At 41.8% G+C, this 21,805-nt stretch overlaps 2 protein-coding genes across 4 annotated transcripts in view; one reads left to right on the top strand and one right to left on the bottom strand.

Annotated features, from left to right (window-relative positions):
• 4930433N12Rikl (RIKEN cDNA 4930433N12 gene like) overlaps positions 1-20,592 on the bottom strand; it is a 45,270-nt gene extending 24,678 nt beyond the window's left edge. The window contains exons 1-4 of one of the 3 annotated variants that reach the window (XR_005503935.2): positions 19,684-20,592; positions 11,943-12,037; positions 9,437-10,179; positions 1,175-1,421 (exon numbers count right to left, since the gene is read on the bottom strand). The gene's annotated coding sequence lies outside the window, so the exon portion shown is untranslated. Of the gene's footprint in view, positions 1-1,174; positions 1,422-1,593; positions 3,171-9,436; positions 10,180-11,942; positions 12,038-19,683 lie in introns of those variants that run through there. The other 2 variants (XM_063286860.1, XM_063286861.1) reach the window with 2 other exon arrangements.
• Positions 5,462-6,889, top strand: Senp18 (Sumo1/sentrin/SMT3 specific peptidase 18). Its single transcript, NM_001002834.1, has one exon. The coding sequence runs from the start codon at positions 5,462-5,464 to the stop codon at positions 6,887-6,889; it is 1,428 nt and encodes a 475-aa protein (NP_001002834.1).
• Positions 20,593-21,805: the final 1,213 nt, after the last annotated feature.

Below are 21,805 nucleotides of genomic sequence, written 5' to 3'. Positions count from 1 at the left end.
CACGATTTAGTGAAGGATGAAATTTAACCCCGGACTGTGGCAAAGATTGGGATTTCAAATATGTGCTACCACCCTGTAACACAGAAGGGACAGTGCAGACTTAGTGGGATTCTTTCCAGTCTTTCTTGAAACCTAGCCTGAGTCCTGCCAGGGACACTGAGGCAGGTGTATGCCAGCTCTTTGGTGACAGTGCAGACACTGAGTCCTGGATTCAGGCTGATTAACCAGGTTCTCACCCCCTTTGCAGACGGCTGTATGGCTTCTACCTCCTCATACTATTTTTCCAGGTTCTGCTCTGAGGAGCAAGAAGCTCCAGAAATCCCATTCTGTCCAGCCTCCATGGCCCTTATAACCTTGACTCACACACCCCATCTTGGCTCTGGAAGCACATTAAAGCAAGCTTCCAATGCCTGCTCCCGATTGGCCCCTCTAAGCTGTGATCTACGAACTTCTCTTTCTCTTTATCTCTCTGGTCTGGGATTCCTGGCTGTGCTCCCTGGCTTTGATATTTGCTTCTGAGATCTCTGCTTTGGCAACTCACCACATTCCCTTATAGGATTGAGGGTTTGGGGGTTGGGGACTCTGGATTTTGTTGATCTGCCCTCTACTATGTCCCCTGCTCTGATTTTATGTACCTACCTAGAACTTCATGAGGAACATTCGCTCTGGTGTTTGTGCCCTGCAAAATCCTACAGCTAAGCTAGGATTGGAAGTGGCCTTGAAGTGGTCTGTGGTACCCAAGTTTTACCCCTGTCCCTCATTGCCCCTTGAGGGACACCACACACACACACACACACACACACACACACACACACACACACACACACACACACGGCACATTTTACAGCTCTCTGTCTCTGATTGTTCAGGAAGGCTCTACTCTCCCTACCTGCTAAGGATGCTGCTGAGAAGAAAACCTAAGCCCCTGCCCTCAAAGAGCATTCTCTTGGAAGTCACAAAGTCTATCCTATTAACCCCACTCGAAAATGGCTGCCATTGATTCCACCCCTAACTAATTTTGCAATCTGCTTTCTATTAGAAGACAAGGACAAACGATCAGCAAATGAAATAAGCCAGGAATGTCAGCAGTCCTAAGATCTTAGATGAAGGCCCAGCTGTTGTGCCCTGTGTGCAATGATGGGACTGAGCTGCGAGCCATTCCTGGCTTTGTTACCTGGTGGGAAAGAGCCTGTGTGAACCAGGTGGTCACTGGGGAAGATTGGCCTCTTCTGGGTGGGACTTCCGACTGCCTGACCTGGGAACTCCTTGGAGCTCTAAGGTCTTGCTGCCCAGTTTTGGAACTTTACACTGGCAGGTGGCTCCTAAGCATGTTGAGGTTTGAGAGGTCACTGGGCTGGACCTTGTCACCAAGTGCGGAGATGGCTCCACTCCCAGGCTGTGATGATAATCTTTGGTGATTTCTTCTTGTCAATGAAGCAGGAAACAAAAATTAACAAGAAAAAGAAAAAATAAAATTTAGCAATTCAAACATTTAGTATCTAATCTGCTATCTTAGGATTTGACTGCTAAGAAGGGACACCATGACCAAGGCAACTTTTATAAAAGGATAGCATTTAATTGTGGCTGGCTTACCGGTTTACTGGTTCAGTCCCTTAATGTCATGGCAGGAAATATGGCAGTGTACAGGTAGACATGATGCTGGAGGAGCACAGAGCTCTACATCTTGATCCAAAGGCAGCCAGGAAGAGACTGGAATTTGACACTGGGTGGAATTTAAGCATAGGAGACCTCAAAGCCCACTCTTACAGTGCCACATCTCCTCCAAGACCACATCTACTCAAAAAGGCCATACCCACTCCAAGGCCACAGCCACTTCAACGAGGCCACACCTCCTAATAGTACCATTGCCCATGGGCCAAACATTCAAACACAAAAATCTATAGGGGACAAACCTATTCAAACCACCACACCTGTCTAATGCTGACTCGAAAAAATCTAACAAAATCTTCTACATTTAACATTTAACATTAAATTAACTTAATACCAATCAAGTTTTGAAATAATTTAGGAAAACAGTGGTATTGTCAAACATGATAATTAATTTGAAAATTTAGAGAAAATTGACAAATTCTTAGAAAATATAACCGACCAAAAGCAAACAGAGGGGAAAGTAGCATTTATATCACCACTAAAGTGCGAATGAGAATTACAGCATCCCCCCCAAAAGAAAACACCTAAAAAAGGATATTTTTCTAGCAAGTTCTGTCCTACATTCAAGAAAAATGAATTCATTGGGAAAATAGCTCATTGGGAAAGCGTGTGTGAAACTCTGAATTCATTCCCAGGCATGGGCATGCACACACACACACACACACACACACACACACACACACACACAGATGGTGAAGGAGGGAAACAAAGTCAAACACATGGATCCAAATCATTACAAACCCTTCAAGTAAACACCCCCAGGAGACATTACCAGACTGGGAATCTTTGATGCTAAAACAGAAAAGTAAAAGCTAGGTGTAGGTTACAGGATTATAATCTTGGCAATGTGGAAACTGAGCAAGGAGAATCATAAGTTCAAATCCAGTCTTGGCAGCATAGCAAGATTACAGGCAACAGAGACTACATAACTACACTCTGTCTCAAACAGAAAAGGAGAAAAATCATAAAGTTAGGAGAAAGTCAGGAACATGTGGACGTGATTCAATATCACATGAAATGTAGAACAAAATCCAAAAACGGTTTAAGAAAAGAAGAATCATGACCACATTCCAGCTTTTCCTAGGACCCAAAGCTGATCTTGTTAAATTGAAAGAGAAAAAATTTGCAGTTGTCTCAAAAGACAAAAGAGAGAGAGAAAGAGAGAGAGAAAAGAAAAGAGAGAAAAAAACAAAGAAAAAAAACAAAAAGAAAAAACGAACAAATGAAAAACTGTAACAAAACAAACAAACAAACAAACAAAAACCTGGAAATGTAACCATTCCTTAATAATTAAAAAAACGCAAACAAAATCTCTCTAAGAAGGATAACAGGAAACTTCATTGACCTAATAAAACCTACAGTGGGTGGAGAAATAGTCAGAAGATCCCTTTAAACATCAGGAAGAGTAGATGAAGGACGTACTTTCCATGAGGCTAAACACCTTTGTCAAGGTACCAACCGGAACAGGCAGGCTAAGGAACGTAAATCTAAGAACTAAAAACATTGTTTTGCAGGGCTTGAACCACGGAAGAGAAGGTACAGAAAAAGTCATACATGTCTGGGCTCCTTCAGAGATTCACCACTCTGACTCAAGTTTTGCTCTAGTAAATAAGAGGCTTTTTATTAAAAGAAGACTGACCAGGACCAACCCAGAAAGAATTCCCTATCATAAGGCCCGAGGGTTTTGTTAGCTAAAGGATTACATAGGCAAAACTTACAAAGTTACAATTTTGGGAAGCAAAAGTAACTGCCTGCACCCGGATTTTGTGATATGTCCAGCAGGTAGGAACCTTGGCTATGCAAGCAAGCAGGTGTATTGTATAAAGCAGAACTTATCAGTTAGCCTGTTTAATCTCATGACCCATCACTCTGTAGGAATAGCCAGAGGCATTGAAATATTTTGAAACAATCAACAACTTTTGAAGAGTAGCTCAGCCACACCAGGATGTGGTACATCTCAGGCTACCTGATAGGGTATATTCGAGATAGAGTCATTTCCTCATGGACTATGCTAGCTAAAAACAATTCTGTTTTTGCAAGCCTAGCACAATAAATTTATCCTCTAACATAAAGTTCACCATCACAAAAGCAACTCTATTAGGTATTGTAATATGGTAATACAATATGGTAATATTGTAATGTGGTAATATGAAAATTTCCTTCTTGGTATGGGAACAGATCCCTCCAAGGTGTAATAAGAAAGAAGAGAAAGAAACCTGGTCCAAACAAAATGACACCTGGGGAAATAATCACAAGAAATTCAAACCTTTTACAGAGAAAAAAGTACATTTTTCCCTCACAGTAAAACATTGGTATAAATACACTTGCACAACTTGTTGATATTTTCAGTGAAAAAATAAACAATACGTGTCTCGATTCTTTTTCTCACAATTTTTGTAAAAACATCTCCACACTTTTGAGAGTAGACCACGGAGCTGCTCAAGGGCCCAGAGATGGATCAGTGGTTAAAGGGCTTGCGGTTTAATCATGGCGGCTGGAGTTCAGATCCCAGGACCCAGGGAAAACACACAACTCTGAATCTCCAGCTCCAATTTGTCTTTCCTACTGTTTTCTAGGGAGGAGTTCAGGGCTTGCGTTATTGTTAGGTTGTAGGAGAAGTAAGGACCTATCTTTCTCAATGTAGCCTATTGACAAAGGTGAGGTTTTCTCTATTCTCTTAGGACAATGTATCCATCCTTGGTGAATTGGTACCAGTTTCTCAAGCTTCCTCTAATACTGAAACACTGAACCATTCCACCCTTCATTCACTCTGAAGGGAAACTCCTCAGGCAGGAAGGCAACTCAAAAAGTCTCAAGATGGTTCCTGAAACTAATCAGATTCACTAGGCTCTTGCCCTGTCAGAGTGAAAGGAAGCTGAGCTGGAAAGAAGACTCTCAAAGGAACCAAATTCAGACCAGCTGTCTTGAAGAAGTTTAGACCAACTGAGGCACCTGGAAAGGACATTAAGCCATCTACAGGCTGTGCAGTTTCTCCAGGTCTCCAGCTTTTGTGATCTGTCACCATGCTGGGGTGGGCTTTGGTGATGCAGCGGTCTTTGAGTCATTTCTGCTCCCGTAAGGAACCCCTCACCCACATTCCTATAAGTAACCCCAATAAATCCCATTGGTTCACCAAGTAGGACTTTGGTGGTATGGGCACTTTGGTCTGTCCTGGGAGAGAGAAAAGTTTTGTCAAGTTTAGTACCTGTGAGGTTTTATAACTGTAAAATTCTATGTATTCTTTGTAATTAGCAAGCCTATTGTGAGAAGATATGTTGAAGGGCACTTATATTTTGTTTCCTAAAATTGACCATGATGGGGCAGGTTCCTAAAAGACAAATGTACAAGTCAGGACCAGTTAAATTATGCTGAGGTGATTTGGGAACTCTGCTCTGCCAAAGTGAACTGAGCTATGTATCAATTCATTCAAACTTCCCACTCGGGCAAGGGAGTGCTTTGAAATCCTGGACTTAGTTGGGGTAGGGGAGAGAGTCCACCCTCCAAAGAACCTTGGTTTGCCTTCTTTCAGGTGACATCACAACCAGCTATGGAACCTTGAAGTCTGTGATTAGGGGCAACCCCCTGATTTAGGTATCACTCGTGAGGTTGCCTCCGAAGTGGTAGCTTCTAGGTTTAGACCTGGTGCGTTACTAGTGATTTTAATAGGACGATCAGTCTCATTTGAAAGTTTTTTGGATTTAGCTGCCCACCCAGAGCCAAGCATACGGTTGCTTTTCCCTTCTACATCATAAAGCCGGCACCCTCAAAACACCTAGCCAAGCCGGTCTCCATGTGGCAACCTAAACAGCCGGGGGTGGGCATGAAACCCGAAGCTTCAGAACAACGTCGAAAGCGGAAACACCTCGACCAAAATGGGACAGAGACCGAGTCTGAAGCTTTGGGACCAGAACCATCAAGGAACTGCCAAGATGGAGCACAAATGGTGTTTCAGAAGCCTGGAAAGGCTCGGAAGAAGACCCATCAGGAGCATCAAGACCAAAAACTTAATAAAGAACAGCCCGGCAAGGGTCAGGGACAGAAAACCCAGGATGAGGGTTCAGGAAATATCAAACCCCTAGAGGGTCTGCCAGATCAGGCTGTAGTTGAGAAGTCGACTGAGGGTGGCAAGTGTCGCAAGCGGCCCTATTCTGTCCTACAGGAAAAACCTCAAAGCCCCCAAAACGAAAAGCATGCTAGGTCACTCGAACATCTTCAAGGTGGCCATCCTGTGAGGTCTGACCCACACAGGCCTCACCCAACCTTTTCTGACACCTCCAACAACAAAGGTGGAATGCCAGGGCATCCTCATGGACGAGAAACAGCTCACGGAGATAGACAGCCATCGACAGAGGTTCTCTCTACCAAGAGAGAGAAGAGGTGTGCTGAGGAGAAATGTGTACGGGGGAACAGCTTGGAGCATGGCTTGCCAGGAACAGCGAATGCAAACATCCTGGACAGTGGCGGCGGTAGGTTACTCCCAGACAAGGTGGCAGTAGTTGCAGGAGAGAAAAATGCTCTCCCAGAGCAAGAAAACAACCAAGAAAAAGAATTTACAAAAGAAATGGAAAAGGAAGTTGAGAAAGCATTGGGTCCAGGAGCCCAGGAAGAAATCCTCAGTACGGGATTCAAGCTCAAAATCACACGAGGAGATATGCAGACCCTCAAGAACGGTCAGTGGCTCAATGATGAGGTCATCAATTTCTACATGAATCTTCTGGTTCAGAGAAATGAAAACCCAGGCTACCCTGCTCTTCATGCCTTTAGCACTTTCTTTTACGCCAAGCTAAAGCATGGCGGTTACAATTCTGTGAAAAGATGGACCCGAGGAATCAATCTCTTTGAAAAAGAACTTATCTTGGTGCCTATTCACCAGAGGGTCCATTGGAGCCTGGTGGTAATCGATTTAAGAAAGCGAAGCATTGTCTACCTCGATTCAATGGGTCAGACAGGGAAAAATATCTGTGAGACCATCTTCCACTATTTACAAAATGAGAGCAAGACCCGAAGGAACATGGAGCTGGACCCTGTGGAGTGGAAGCAGTACAGCTTAACTTCACAGGAGATCCCTCAACAACTGAATGGGAGCGACTGTGGGATGTTCACCTGCAAATATGCAGATTACATCTCTAGAGACCAACCTGTGACCTTTTCTCAGCAACACATGCCCCTCTTCAGGAAGAGGATGGTGTGGGAAATCCTGCACAGTCACTTACTGTAACAACATCCACCTGGTCGCTATGGCTCCCGCCCTGTCTGTTTCCATCCATGTTTCTAATATACCTCAAGTGGGATGAGTTGAAGAGACTTTAAACAGGTACTGAGCTGTCTGACCGGATGGAGCCCACTTTCTTCAATATTGTCCTAACTTGGGGTGTGGGTCTGCCGCCCTAATGCCATCTCTAGAACGTATATAACTACCGCCAGCTTAGAAACTGCCACTGTCCAACTCACGCAAGACTACGGGCTCAAGAAATACTATTTTAATGCTGAATTTAGTCCATGAATTGGTGTTTTGGGGGGTTTTGTTTGTGTATTTTGTTTTTCCTTGTTTTTTGTTTGGTTTTTGTTTGTGTTTTGGTTTTGTTTTTTGTTTTGTTTTTGTGTGTTTTTGGTTTTGGTTTGTTTTTTGTTGTTTTGTTTTTTCTGTTTTTGGTTTTGTTTTTTCTGTTTTTGTTTTTGTGGGTTTTCTGTTTTGTGTTCTGTTATTTTGTTTTGGGTTTTTTTTGGTTTTGCTTTTTGTTTTTTGTTTTTGTGTGTGTTTGTGTGTTTTCGGTTTTGTTTATTGCTTTGTTTGTGTTTGTGTTTTTGTTCAGTTTTGTGTGGCTTGTTTTTTCTTTCCTGTTGGTTAGTTTTTGTGTGTTTTTGTTCTTTTTTGTTTTTGTGTATTTTTGTTTTTGTTTTTTTTTCTTTTGTTTTGGTTTTGTATTTGTGTTTTTGGTTTTTTTATTTTTATTTTTTGTTTTTGTTTGTATTTGTGTTTTTGGTTTTCCTTTTAGTTGTTTAGTTTTCCTGGGGTTTTTTTGGTTGGTTGGTTTTTCTTTTGTTTTTGGCAAGTTTGCTTTTTTGTTTGTATTTGTGTTTGTGTTTCCGGGTTTTTTCATGTTTTGTTTTTTGTTTTTGTTTTGTGTTTTGTTTCTATTCTTATTTTTTGTTTTGTTTTGTTTTTGGGTTTTTTTTTTTTTTTTGGTTTTTGGCTTTTTCTTGTTTTTGTTTCTGTATTTTTTTGGTTTTGTTTTTTGTTGTTTTGTTCTTGCTTGTGTTTTGGTTTTACTTTTTGCTTTGCTTTCTGTGCATTTTATTTTGTTTTTTGTATTGTTATTGTGTTTTTTGCTAATTTTTTGTGGTTTGTTTTTTGTTTATTGTTGGTTAGTTTTTTGTGTTTTTCTTTTTTTCTGTTTTTGTGTATTGTTTTGTTTTTGTGGTTGTGCTTTTGGTTTTGTTCTTTATTATTTTTTGTTTTTGTTTTTGTTCATATTTCTGTTTTTTTGTTTTAGTTTTTGTTGTTTTGTTTGTGTGTGGTTTTGATTTTTTCTTTTTTGTTTTTCTGTATTTTTGTTTGGGTTTTGGGTTTTGTATTTTGTTTTTCTGTATTTTTTTTGTTTGTTTTTGGCTTTGTTTTTGTTTTTGTGTTTAGTTTCCTTGGGTTTTGCATTATATTTTTTTTTTCATTTTGTTTGGTTTTTTTTTTTCGTTTTGTTGGGTTTTTTTTCATTTTGTTGGGGTTTTTTCCCCTTTTAGTTGCTTTTTTTCCCATTTTTTTCTTCCTTACCCTACCCCATTGATTATATTCCTTAACTCCCATGCAAACCTTGGACATTATCATTTTCCAATCCTCTATTCCTTGTTTGAACTATTTCTGAAAGGAATGCTCACATCGTGTCATCCCCTGCTGATCAAGAGGGACATCAGCAGGAAGATGCTGGAGCTGTTCACTAGCATCTCTAATGCTGGAGTTGGATGCTGTTAAATTGAAGCTGGGAGTAGTGTTGGTGCTCTTTTAATATTTTGGGCTTTTTTTAGCTTGAAAATGAAATGAAAATGGGTTGCCAGGACCCCTGATGTTCTGAACCACCATAGTCTACTGACTGACTTGTACAGGGTGGAGAACTGTGGCCCAGCTACTGCCTGCTGGTCCAGGACTATGTAGAAAAGCATAATGGTCCTTAAAGGACTCATTCTTTCCCACACTTACATTAGTTTTGGAAGTTGATTTGAAGAAAACATTATGGCAAATGTCCATTTTTTATCTCAGATCTCATTTAATACAAAACCCATCTAGGGTTGAATTGAACTGTTCATTTGAAAAGTTCTATTTAATTTTAAAAAATTGTTTAAAAATTTTGGCATATATTAAGGTGAAATTAAGATTTTTTTATTATATTAAAATTCCCACTGTGGAAGTTGGGGATTTAGTATTTAGGCTTGATACCACCAGTTATACAATAACCTATTTTACATGTGGTAGTTTGTATTTAACTTTTCTATTCATTATCTTATGGTTGTGTTTATGCATTTTTTATTAAATAAATTTTAAAGTTATTTAAACATTTCACAAGATGTGGTTTCTCCTCTTTCTTTTATGGCATAGTAATAAAACCTGGATTGTTGGTGAGTAGGTAAGGATGGGGGGGGGTGCTGAAAAGCAGGTGTTGAGGGCATGACTAACCTCTAAGCTTTGGATACATTGTACACATCGCTGATTGTTATTCTGTTCTGAGCCTCTATAATGGAATTAGAATGTTCTAGAGAGCACTGGCTCCTTTACCTTGGGTTCTGCAGAGAGATTATATGGGCATCCAAGTTGAGCAGTGTCCAGCTGAGCTGTAGAGTGGTAGTGATGGACAAACAAATTGATGTACACAGCTGCACTTGTCATTGAAGCTACTCTACATTACGGTTAATGGGTACTCAGGTCCACTGCTCATCACTACAATAGACTGAGGCTGACACTGGAAAGGGGAACAGTGTCTTTATAGTTTTGCCCAGATTTACGGAGAGAAAAATGTCTCAATTCTCTTTTGTCTATAGCAGCTTAAGGATGTATAGAAAAGACAACACAGAGTTGGGGGAATGTCTCAGTTGGCAAAGTACTAAGAGTGAGGACCCAAGTTACACCCAGAGCCCCATTAAGATGGGCTCCATTAAGGGGGCACAAGACAAGAGTCCAGGGCCTTACACTAGGATAGTTTCCCCTCTATGTTCATTCTTTCCTTTTGTCTGCCTGCTCCGTAGAGGTATGTTTTTTCCCTAATCAGCCGTCGTACTTTTTCTGCAATTAGAAGTCTCTAATCCATTCCTTGAGCACAGAAGATCCTAGAAATCCTCCAGACGGTCTTCTGAACCGTGCTGTTAACCAAGATCAGTATTGTCTATTTTCAAATGTTTGATGTGGTTTTCCAATGAGCATCACATGAGCTGGAGAGATGGCTGAAAAACTGAAGTTCGGTGGAAGAAGGGAGAATTTACCAACTTACGATGTGTGAGTCCCGTGTGTTCAGTGCTCAGCACCTGCAAAATGAACAGTTTGGAAGGGTAATATAGTTGAAGGAAGTTTTTCAATGTAAAATGGTAATTAATAAAAAGTACAAACTAAAGTCTAATACAAGACAAAAATACAACAGGACAATATACTGGTTTTCTAATATAGAAGCACTTGGTAACAAAAAAGGGAAGTAAAACTACAAATTGGTAGGAGGGTGGCTGGAGAGATGACTCAGTTGTTAAGACCACTGTTTGGTGGCTTTTCAAAAGGACATGGGTTCAATTCTCAGCACCTACATGGCACAGCTGTCTGTACCTCTAGTTACAGGGGATCTGACACCCTCACACAGACATACATGCAGGCAAAACACAAATCAATGCTCATAAAATAATGAATTACAAGGCTGGAGAGATGGCTCAGAGGTTGAACACACTGACTGCGCTTCCAGAGGTCCTGAGTTCAATTCCCAGCAACCACAAGGTGGCTCACAACCATCTGTGATGGGATCCTGGCGCCCTCTGTTGGCCTACAGACAGAACAGTGTACATAATAAATCTTAAAAAAGAAAAAAGAATTATAGTTTAAAAAGAAGGCTGATGGGGTTGGGGATTTAGCTCAGTGGTAGAGCGCTTGCCTAGCAAGAGCAAGGCCCTAGGAAGGCCCTGGGTTCGGTCCCCAGCTCCGAAAAAAAAAAGAAAAAAAAAAGGAAGGCTGATTGATCATCATAAAAAATTTAGAAACCAATCAGTTATCAAGAAAACACCAGAATAAATGTGTGTCTATACAAAACAGCACACACTGCAGAGAGATTTCAGCTAAAATTAGTGAGGAAATTGCAAAGAGAAAGGTACAGGAGCTTCTGAAGCAGAAAAATACATCAGAAATTACAAAGAGGAGTGAGTGATACAGTTGTTGTTGTTTAGAACTTTAAAACTGATGTACACCAAAAGACAAGCACCAGGTCACGCAGTGGTGGGGCACATCTTTAGTTCCAGCAGAGGTAGGCAAGACAGAGAGTTTCAGGGCAGCAAAAGCTATATAGGGAGACCTTGTTTTGAAAATAAAAAGCAAAATGCAAAAATCTAAAGAGCAAGCAATATCAAAATTCATAGCAATTATGACTAGAAACATCTGTCTTGTCACATAGTGAGAATAGAGAACCCATGGAAGTCAATGCAAGGCTAAGGCCTTCTTCCCCTCCCCGAGAAAATGGACAAAATAGACAATTTTCAAGTAATATGCAAATAGTCAATAAGCATGGGAAAGATATAAAGAAAACCAGAAGAAAGCAATACTTTTCGACTTATACACAGATAAAAGTTCTCAAACAACTTTTTTTTCTGCAGAGAAGTGTTTTGGCTGCGTGTGTGTATGGATACCACTTGTATGACTTGTACCCTCAGCCATCAGAAAAGAGTGCTGGATACCTTGGAACTGGAATTATGGGTAGTTACCATCTGGTCCCCAGGTTCTGGGAACCAAACGTGGGTCCTGTGCATGAGACACAAGTGATCTTAACTGTTAAGTCTACTCCCCAACCCAACCTCAAGCCTCTGCCCCCAAGCATATAATTTTTAAAGAATACACTTGAAAATGCTGAGTTAATGGACTGGGGATATAACCTAGAGGTAGCATGTTTACCTAGCATGCATAGAGCCCTGGGATTCATCCTAGGCACACAAGAACCGGGCATGGTTATGCCTTCTTACCAATTCAGTCATGGGAGGCAGGGACAGGGAGATCACAATTTTAAGACAATCCTCAACTACACAGTAAGTCTGAAGCTAACCTGGAGTGCATGTGTGTGAGTCTCTCTTGAGTTCTTTTTCCATTGGCAACAATACTGCACTGAGCCCACAGATTCAGAGTCAGTCGTGCTGGGAGCTGGACGACATGATGGATATTATTATAGAAAGCATAAATGGCAAAACTGTGTTCTGATACAGCAAAATTATTTAAATTGAAGTTCTTTCTCATCCTGTGTTGCTAATATCATTAACACTCTACTAGAGTATTAGAGGTGTCTAATATTTAAGATCCTGGCTATACCCCATTCCAAATGGCAGTGAAAGGACATCTGGATTGTTGGACTAAAGGACCCTTGTTCATAACATGCGTGGCAAAAAAAATTCTGCCAGTGTATTCCAATAACCAAGAAACATCTGGGAATTTGCTCACGTGTCTATTCTCCAGATAAATCTGAGAGAGTCTCTCCATTGAAACCAAAGACATGAATGCTATTAATAGAATGGTCTGTGCAAAACAACACTGAGGCCGGGCAGCTTAAGAGACCCGTGGATGGGTAGCCTTGGTGGGTCACAAAGCTGTAGCTTGAAAATGCTGGTGGATGTTCCACTCTATGGAGAGCATGTAGCAGATGGCCAAATTCAGTAAGAAGAGGATCTTTCACAGGACTCCTCTTCATGTTCATGTGGTGTGCCATGCGATGTAGCTGGCCTTCACTAAAGGCAATGGAGTCTTTGGAATAGCAACGTGGGCCTCACAGTATAGCCATGATGATATAATTATCATTTCCAGGCTCCCAGAAGGTTGACAGGGGCCTCTGCAATGGAGTCAGTCCCTCGTCCTTTTGAAATATTCCATCCTGAGTTTCATTCAGGCCAAGTAGTGCTCTGGGCAGTGATCATTACTGGGCATGAAACACCAGCACGATGCTGGTCATCAGTGGATTAAGGAGCTTGCTCCATAAGCATGGGGACTTGAGATTGGATCCGTAGAAATTATGTGAGAAGGCAGGAATGGCAGCGAGGCCTGGAGTCCCAGGATTGGGCAGAGATATGGTCAGCCAACCTATCAGTCACTAAGCTCCCGGTTCAATGCACAAGGCACACAAACATATACCTAGGCCCACGCACATGAAATAAAAGTAAATAAATCTAAATGAAGTAAAAAGTCTCTCAAGTGAGTAATTAGCTTTATAAAGTTGGTTTGTGGTATGTGTACATGAGAGTTTGTTTTCATTATCTTAATTGAGATAGGAGAGCTCTGCCCACTGTGGGTGGCACCATTCCCTGGGCAAGTGATCCTGGGCTGTACAAGGAAGCCGGTTGAGCATGAGCCAGAACATCATTCGTCCACAGTTCTTCCCTCCAGGTTCCTTCCTGCCCTGACTTCATTCAATGATGGACATGACCGAGACATTGAAGCCAAACACACCCTTCTTCCCTAGGCTGATTTTGGTCACAGTGAATTATCACAGCAACAGAAAGGAAAGGAGGACACATTTGTTTAAGAAGAAGGTGGAGTGAGGTGAAAGGGAAATAGGCCATTAATCAGGATTCTATGCAAGTTAAAAAAAATAGAACGGACTTTCTGTTTCTTTAAAATAATTCTTCCACACCAATTATTTTACATAGCATGTATTTAAGCACACAGAGATAAACAATATAGAGGTTCAAAGACAAGCTGTCAAGCACATCTGATTTTCTTCAGGGCTGAGACTGAATCCAGGACCTCACATATGGGGAGCAAGCACTCTGCCAACCTACAAAACAACCCACCAGGAACAACAACAAAAATCCTTTATATCATGAAAATGAAAAGATAAAATAAAACGTCAATTCCAGTGGAATATAAGGCACATATTTCAAAGTAGAACACGATTATGATTGGCTGCTTCTAATTGGTAATTTTCAAAGCTAAAAAAACTGGTTCAACAAACCTTACTGAGGCTCACTGACCTTCCATAGCTAGGGCACAGAGCGCCCCCTACTGAGTCTTCCTGACTGAATCCAAAAGCTCACTCTATTGACTCAGACTTGAGTTTAACATCAATATTTGAAACTTTAAGGGCTTTTACAACTCATCGATATATAGTTCTTCATTTCTTGTTCTAATATTCGTCTTCCAATGCTCCAGTAAGAGTTAAAAACATTCCTGAAAAAAACTCCAGTAAACAGCGAAATCTCAACAACCACAGTCAAAGTCGCTACAGTGAACATCTGTATTAGTGGCCACACAGAGACTATGAAAACAATGTATTGAGGTGTAATTCACAAACCATAAAATTAACAGTTTCCAGCAAGGCATCTTTCTATAGTTCAAGCTATCCTTGAGCTTGGAATCTTCCCAATCCAGCCTTCTCAGTGTTAGGTTTACAAACCTCTGCCAGCTATCCCAGTTTATTTTTCTTTAAAAATATATTTTGAAGGCCAGGCATTGAAGGGAAAATTTCTGGTTTCATTAGAGACTCTTTAGGGATTTCTCAAAACTGTTTTTTTTTAATATAAGTGCAGTGTTGCTCTCTGGAGACACAGCAGAAGAGGGCATCCTATCACATTGCAGATGGTTGTGAGCCACCATGGGATTGCTGGGAATCGAACTAAGGATCCCTGAAAGAGCAGGCAGGCCTCTTAACTGCTGAGCCACCTCTCCAGCTCATTTTGGAAACTGTTTTATGAGAGTATGTTTTGCTGAGAACAGACGTGACTGTTTTCTGGAAGCTGTCTGGTGAAATGGCATGTGATGTTCTTCTGGAGTGGATGCCTGAGAGAACGTGTGATATCTGGAAAGAATATCAGTGGAAACCAACAGACAGCGGACGATGCTTTTGCACTGGTTCACCTTGCAGCTCACTGCTAGTCTTCCTTGGGCTTCTCTGACACTGGTCTTCCCTGAGGTCGCTCTTGCCTTGGTTCATTTCTTCACTTGTCCTGATTCTGAGAGAAATGCGTCAATGAACGTCTGGTGCTGTTCCAGTTGATCCCGCTGACTCCTGTTGATTTGTTGCCTGGTGGAGCCTGGAGGTTTCTTCTGGAAGGAGTCACTGCGACTGATTTGTGTTTGGTGTTTGCCGAGAAGACTGGACTGCTGCTGACTGTGAAGATTGGAATCACCCCCAAAGACTATTTCTAACGGATTCATAAACCCTGTTTCTCATTAACCCTTATTTTCCGCTACCTCTAGTGGGTGGTGGGCTAGAAGGGAGGTTAGAACATTTAAGAGCCACAATTAAAGTAGGTTTTGAAAAAAAACTATGTCTACATGGTATGATGGCTCACGTCTTCAGTCTCAGCACTCAAGAAGCACAGGCAGGTGAATCACTGTGAGTTCAAGGCAAGCCTGGTCTACATAAGGACTTCTAGGATAGCCAGGACTACATAGAGGCCATGTCTTATCAAAGAAAAATAATAATAATTAGCTAAGTACCTTACTTAATGAATCTTGATGAATATAATGAATATTTAAGTAAGATACTATTTCTGTCACAGGTGCCTAGAAAGTGCTTTCCTGTAGTCACTCATACTTTGGGCTCCCAAGGCAACAAAAGCCTGGCATCTCTACCTTCATCTGTGTTTGTCTCCCTTACTGTGCACACTTCATCATCACATGCTTTAACTCAGCGTGAGCTCTGCTAAGTATTAAAGAAATATGTGTTTAAAAACCAAGGCTAACCTGTCTCCAACAGTTTAAGACACAGAGGTATCTTATCACAGCTTTCATGATGCCCTGTTCTGGACTCCGTAAGGATGCTTGAATGTCTCCAGACGTGGAGATAAATGTGTAAGGATAATTAATTGCAGGAGCAGCAGTGCCTCAAAGACAGTGGGAACTTCTGCTTGTCATACGGAAGCAGAACTCAGATAATGGTCAACAGACCACAGAGATAAGGACCAACCAGGCCGCACAGAGACCAAGCCTGCTTAGTCATGCTTTTGAAACCCATCCCCTACATAAGCCCAAAGTTCACATCAGTGTCCGGATGATGGACTTGTAGCCACTGAGCCTCTTTATCTGCACGTCCAACATACCACATTGCTCAACTCTTCTCTGCCTGTCAGTACCTTGTGTCTCTGTGATTGGTGTGGTGTGCCAGGTGGTTGAGCCTAGTTGCTTGGGTTTCCCAGAGCTCCTGCCATCACCACAGTGGTTTTGATTGCATTCCTCTAGCAACTAATAATGCAGAGCGTGCTTTATGTACTCTTGTGCTCATCCTCTCCGAGGCAGCCTTCTCTCAGATGAGCAGCGATCCGATGTGAGTTCTGCCTCCTCGCTGTGAGAGCCAAACTCAAATTTCCCCTCTGATTTGTCTCCCAGACTCTGCCAATCAGACAGATGAATGTTTAGTCTCAAGAAGAAGCAGTTTAGTGTTCCATCAGTGTCAAGGTCAAGTCTCGACTCACAAGTAGAATAAAAACATCAGTAGGAGTATTTGTCCAAGTGTTCAAGGATGCAAGAGCGGTTTCTTAGAGAAAATATAAAACCTTTTAGAATCAGTCTCAAAAATAAAATATACAGCATTATTTGAAATAAGAACAGTTATAATCATTAATTACTTAAATAATATGTATAATAATTATTATAAGAAATACTTAATATTTTTAAAAGATTTATTCATTATATATAAATACCCTATAACTGTCTTCACCACCTCTTCAGACACACCAGAAGAGGGAATCAGATCTCATTACAGATGGTTGTGAGCCATCATGTGGTTCCTGGGATTTTTAACTCAGGACCTCTGGAAGAGCAGTCAGTGCTCTTAATCACTGAGCCATCTCTCCAGCCCCAAATATTTATTGTTTATAAATATAATAGTAGTAATACGTTATTATTATTATTATTATTATTATTATTATTATTATTATTATTATTATTATTGGAAGGGTCTTGCTATGTAGCCCTGTCTGGCCTGCAACTGACAGAAATTCACCTCCATCTGTCTCTCAAGGGCTAGGATTCAAGTCATCAACAGGACTAACAGCAGTCATTTGTGTCACTTAATAGCTACTTGATCAGATCCTTTGTGTTATATCATTATTTTGGAAGAAGGGAACAGATTTATTTTGCCTAGCTCAAGACTGAAATTCTAGAATATATGTCAAGTCCTTATAGGAAAACACCTACCAGGAATCTACCCGAAGTTATAATAGAGTGAACAGCTGGCTAGGCAATTCAGATTTAATGGAAACACTGTGAAAGCTCCAAGAATAGAGCTTTTATCTCTGAATGCCATTCTAACTTAAAACCATCAAACTGACAACCTATGGTAATTATTGACTGAACACTGGCCAATATTTTCTCAGCAATTACAGAAACTACCTTGTCATTTCAGACAGAATCACCAATAATGTTTGCTGCCAATGTTGAATGTGACAGTTCAGAAGATTCTAGCATTTTGAAAACATTTTCTTAGCTACCTGCTGAGTCTGACACCGTATAAATCAATATTTAGTAGCAGGCTCTGTTAATGGATGGGATTTTAAAGTTTTTATTGGATGAAATACGGCAATGCATGGAAGGAAATAAAGCAATGAACGAGTATTTTCCAGAAGACTTATACAAGGTGCTGGAGAGATAGCTTAGCAGTTAAGAGCACTAACTGCTCATCCAGAGGACCTGGGTTCAATTTCTGTCACCCACATGGTGGTTCACAAACATCTCTAATTCTACTTCGAGGGGACCCAATGTCCTCCTCTGACCATATGTGTACTGTACACATATGGTGTGTAGATACATATAAAGGCAAAAACACTTACATTCATAAAATAATGTATGTATATTTTGTAGGTTTTTAAAAGACCAGTACAAACTCAAGAATGTTAAAATTTGAATACCCTCTAAGTTTCAATCACTTTGAATGGAAACTACAGCCAGGCCTGCAAGCTCACTGATAGGGTTTTATAACTGGCCTGGTAATTGACTTTAAGAAACTATCATTCTTAAATAAAAATGTTCTAAATCTCTATTTTTCCCTTTGATGAGGGTTTTTTTTTAATTCCATTTGGTTATTTTTAATGATATGCATCTGTGCAAGTCTCTGTGTGGGTATGTACAAGCAAGTGCTGGTGCTCACAAAGGCCAGAGGAACTGGGGTGCCTTGTAACTGGAGTGATAGGTGGGTGTGAGCCACTTGTCATGGGTACCTGAAAATGACCTCTGATCACCTGCAAGAGCAGCATGGCTTTTAATTGCTGAGCCATCATCTTTCCAGTTTCCTTCTTTGCTTTTTGAGACAAGGTTTTTATTATGTTGATCAGGCTGGCTCAGTCCATGTTCTAAAACCTTTATAGTAGCTTGTTATGAAATAATATGAGCTAGATGTTAGATTATCATTTTTTCTAAAGATTCATTCATTTTTATTTTATGTGCTTTAGTGGTTTGCCTGCATGGACATCTGTGTGAGAGTGCTACTTGTACCCTGGTACTGAATTTCAGACAGTCATAAGATGCCATGTGGGGGCTGGGAATTGCTCTTAACTGCTGAGCCATCTCTCCAGGCCAGATTATGATTCCTAATATTACCACAATTAAAATAGCCTAAAGTCTTATTGCACAAAATTGCTAGCAGACTAGGAAACTGTGATTGCCTTCAGAAAAGTGAGGACAGGTTTTTGAGTATTTTAAACTTAAAAGCCTAGTCTTATTTTATGTGCCCCTTCGTATGTGTGTGTGTGTGTGTGTGTGTGTGTGTGTGTGTGTGTGTGTGTACACATATGCCATGGCTCTAAGGTGGAGGCAGAGGACAGCTTATTGGAGACAGTCCTTTACTTCAACTATGTAAATTCCGAGATCAAACTCAGAAGAGCCCTGGTTTCAGGCGCCTTTACCCAATTATCCAACTATCTTGCCAGCCCCACTTTCTCCTCTTACTTTCTTATTTGCTATGTAAACTGCCTAAAAAGGAATGGAACCAAACCCCGGTAAGATTTGGTGCCATAGGTTCTTGAGCTGTCTTGAGGGCAGCATTCACGGCCCATCGCCATTTTGAAATATGACCTTTCTGTCTTCTATCACACCACTTTAAAAATAAAGATCATTTTCAACATTTCCCACGACAGCCATCCCAGCCTCACCACAAAGGTCAGGGCTCCCATATCTCCCCGCTTTTCCATCAAGTCTTCTATTCCCTCCCACTCTAGGTCACACTCCGCGTCCGTGCTGACATGAGAACCCAGGTCCTTTGCAAGAACAAGTGCTCTTATCCACGGAGCCAACTCTCCATCTGCCTCTTACACTAGGGTCTACACCTTCCAACTCTCACTGGAGGACCTCAACTCTGACCCCCTGAACCTCCGCGACTTTCCGGAGCATGGCTGGGTGGGTGGGAATGTGGTTTGCTAGGGAGGTATCCATCCTTTTGGTCATCTCCTTCCGGGAGGAGTCCGGAAGCAGCACCTACAGCTCCGCTCTCCCAGCCACAGCCAAGAGCCACTCGCCTTGGAAAATGACAAAACCTTGGGCACCGGCCAGAGGTCGGGAGCACTACCCTGGAAGTTCTAAGCCCCACCCCAAGCTGACCACTAAACACCGGGATCCGCCTCTCGCACGTTTTTAATTTTTTCCCTTAGGATTTTGCTCCACTCCAGAGCAACAAGCCCCGCCTTCGTCCTGTTCCTCCACCCCCCCGGGCTCCGCCTTCTGCTCTCCTAAGTTCCGCCCTCATCCTGTTGCTCTACACTCGGACTCCGCCTCTCGCGCTCCAAACCCCGCCCTCATCCTAATTGCCCAATATCTGTCCTCCGCTTGCTAATCTTCTAAGCCCCGCCCTCAGCCTAATTACTACAAACCTGGGCTCCGCCTTCATGGTTTCTAAGATCCGCCCTCATTTCTGTTGCTTCTCTCCGGGGCTCCGCCTCTCGTCAGCCCAGCCCCGCTCTCAGTCTATTTCTCCACACCCGGGCTCTGCCTTCTGTGCCCCTAAGCTCCGCCTTCAGCCTAATGGCTTCATACCGAGGTCCTGCCTCCCAGGTACAGGAGCTGCTCTCCAGGCGCTCACCAGTCCTTCCCGCAGTCCTGCTGTTGCCTGCGATCTGCTGTGTATTTGCACAGGGTAGGGGTTGGGAGGCTGTGGCTCGAGGCAACCGTGATAAACCCGGCACAGAAGCAGAGTCGCCTTTCGGAGTTTCCACTCATAACGCGGCCCCTCACACACGTAGTCCCCTAGTCCAGAGGAGAGGAACATAGGTCGGCCCTGGATAAGTTTTAAGCGCAGGCAGACCGGTGAGGGAGTGTTCCATCAGCCTCAGGAAGGCACTCAGAGACTCACGGAGCAGAACCCCCTTCCCAGACATTAGAGTCGCCCCTCCCCCTCCAGGGACCGTTACCTGTCGCCTCCTGAAGGATCTATCTGGGGTTGTCACTAAAGTGGCCTGAGGCACCATTTGCCTAGGGCACATTTTCTTGTGGCCTCAGAAGGTAATGCTCTGAGCCATTTTGTCCAGGGGCTACACGGGCATCACTTTTATGTAGCGATTGTGCCAGGGGCTGGGGAAAGGGCAGAACCTAATGTCCACAGGCAATGCCAGTAACATGCCAAATGCGCCAAGCACCAAGGCAAAGCCACTAGGCCGCAGCTGCCTTCTTTCAGGCAACCCAGTTTTGTGCTAAATCACCTGGTAGGCTTCCTTAGTCAGGGCCATGCAAAGACCATAAGTAACAGCAGCCATTCATTCAAGGATGCAGATAAAAGTAGTTCCCTAAAACTAGGAGTGGTGTGATTATATTTATTCCTTGCCTCTAAGGGTTTATTAAGAACATTTAAAATGCCTTTGAGATGACAAAAGTTAAGACTCATTGTCCTTAGGTTTGCCTCCTAAGGTTAGAAGTTTATGCTCCCCCATAATCAAACCTGTTAACAATTTACTATCTCTGTATTATTTTTTCATTCATTCACCAATTTCATTTCATCCTGGCCAGGCTCTTTCCTCACTTCCTTTCCAGTATGCACTTGAACTTGCTGTAGACTCCACACCCTTCAGTATGGCAACACGACTACCTAATCCTTAGAGGATGTGCAGCCAACCAAGGTGACTAGAGGTCTGCCAGGAGAGTTTACTAAAAGATTTCATTTCTTGGGTATTCAGGTAACTTACCCACAAAAACTCATTCTTTTTTTTTAATTTTAATTTTATGTATGTTGGTGTTTTGACGTATATTTGTCTGTATGAACCCTTGGAACCTTGAAACCCTTGGAACAGGAGTTACAGACATGAACTGCTCTGTGGGTGCTGGGAATTGAACCCAGGTCTTCTGGCAGAACAGCCTGAGTTCTTGATTCATCTCTCTAGCCCCTGGATTATTTTTCAAGACATTTCTCATCTGTGCCTTAAAGAATACTAGAATTGTATCTTATAGGTATATCTTAAAGGGCATTGTCTCCTGGAAGAAAGGTTTCTTACATAAGAAAATCAATAGTCCAAAGGCAACTAAAATGTTTTTAATATATGCAAAACAGACTCATGCTTATGAAAGTTTTCATTTGCTTCATCGTAGTATTCAAGGAATTCTGGAGAATTAAAGATTTTCTGGATTGAGGACATTTAATCTTTTTGGTTTTCTAATTTTTGTTTTCTTTCAGGTTTTTGGAAGGTTTACTTTCTATTACTGCCAGGTCCGGGGGGGGGGGTGGTCTCAATATATTGCCTGTACCTGAACTCCAAGGCACAAGCAATTCTTTTGCCTCAAGAATCCCAAATGATGAAATTATAGGATTGTGAGTTCATACCTTCTACATATACTTTGGTAAGACTTTGGATTTAGAGTTTGGCAGAGAAATGGGATAAGATATTTCTATGAACTTAGAAGTCTAGAGGGCAGAGTGTTATGGATTGAATTAGGTTTCTTTAAAACCTATATGCTATAGTATAGTGGCACATATCTGTAATCCCAGCACTTGGGAGGTAGAGTTAG

The sequence above is a fragment of the Rattus norvegicus genome, chromosome 4 (assembly GCF_036323735.1).
Source record: "Rattus norvegicus strain BN/NHsdMcwi chromosome 4, GRCr8, whole genome shotgun sequence".
Taxonomy (NCBI): Eukaryota; Metazoa; Chordata; class Mammalia; order Rodentia; family Muridae; genus Rattus; species Rattus norvegicus.
Note: the sequence above shows the minus strand (reverse complement) of the source record. Positions and strands in the feature narration are given on the sequence as shown.

Excerpts from the sequence above, each read along its gene's own strand:
- Senp18 (NM_001002834.1), top strand. The coding sequence starts at position 5,462 with ATGTGGCAACCTAAACAGCCGGGGGTGGGCATGAAACCCGAAGCTTCA.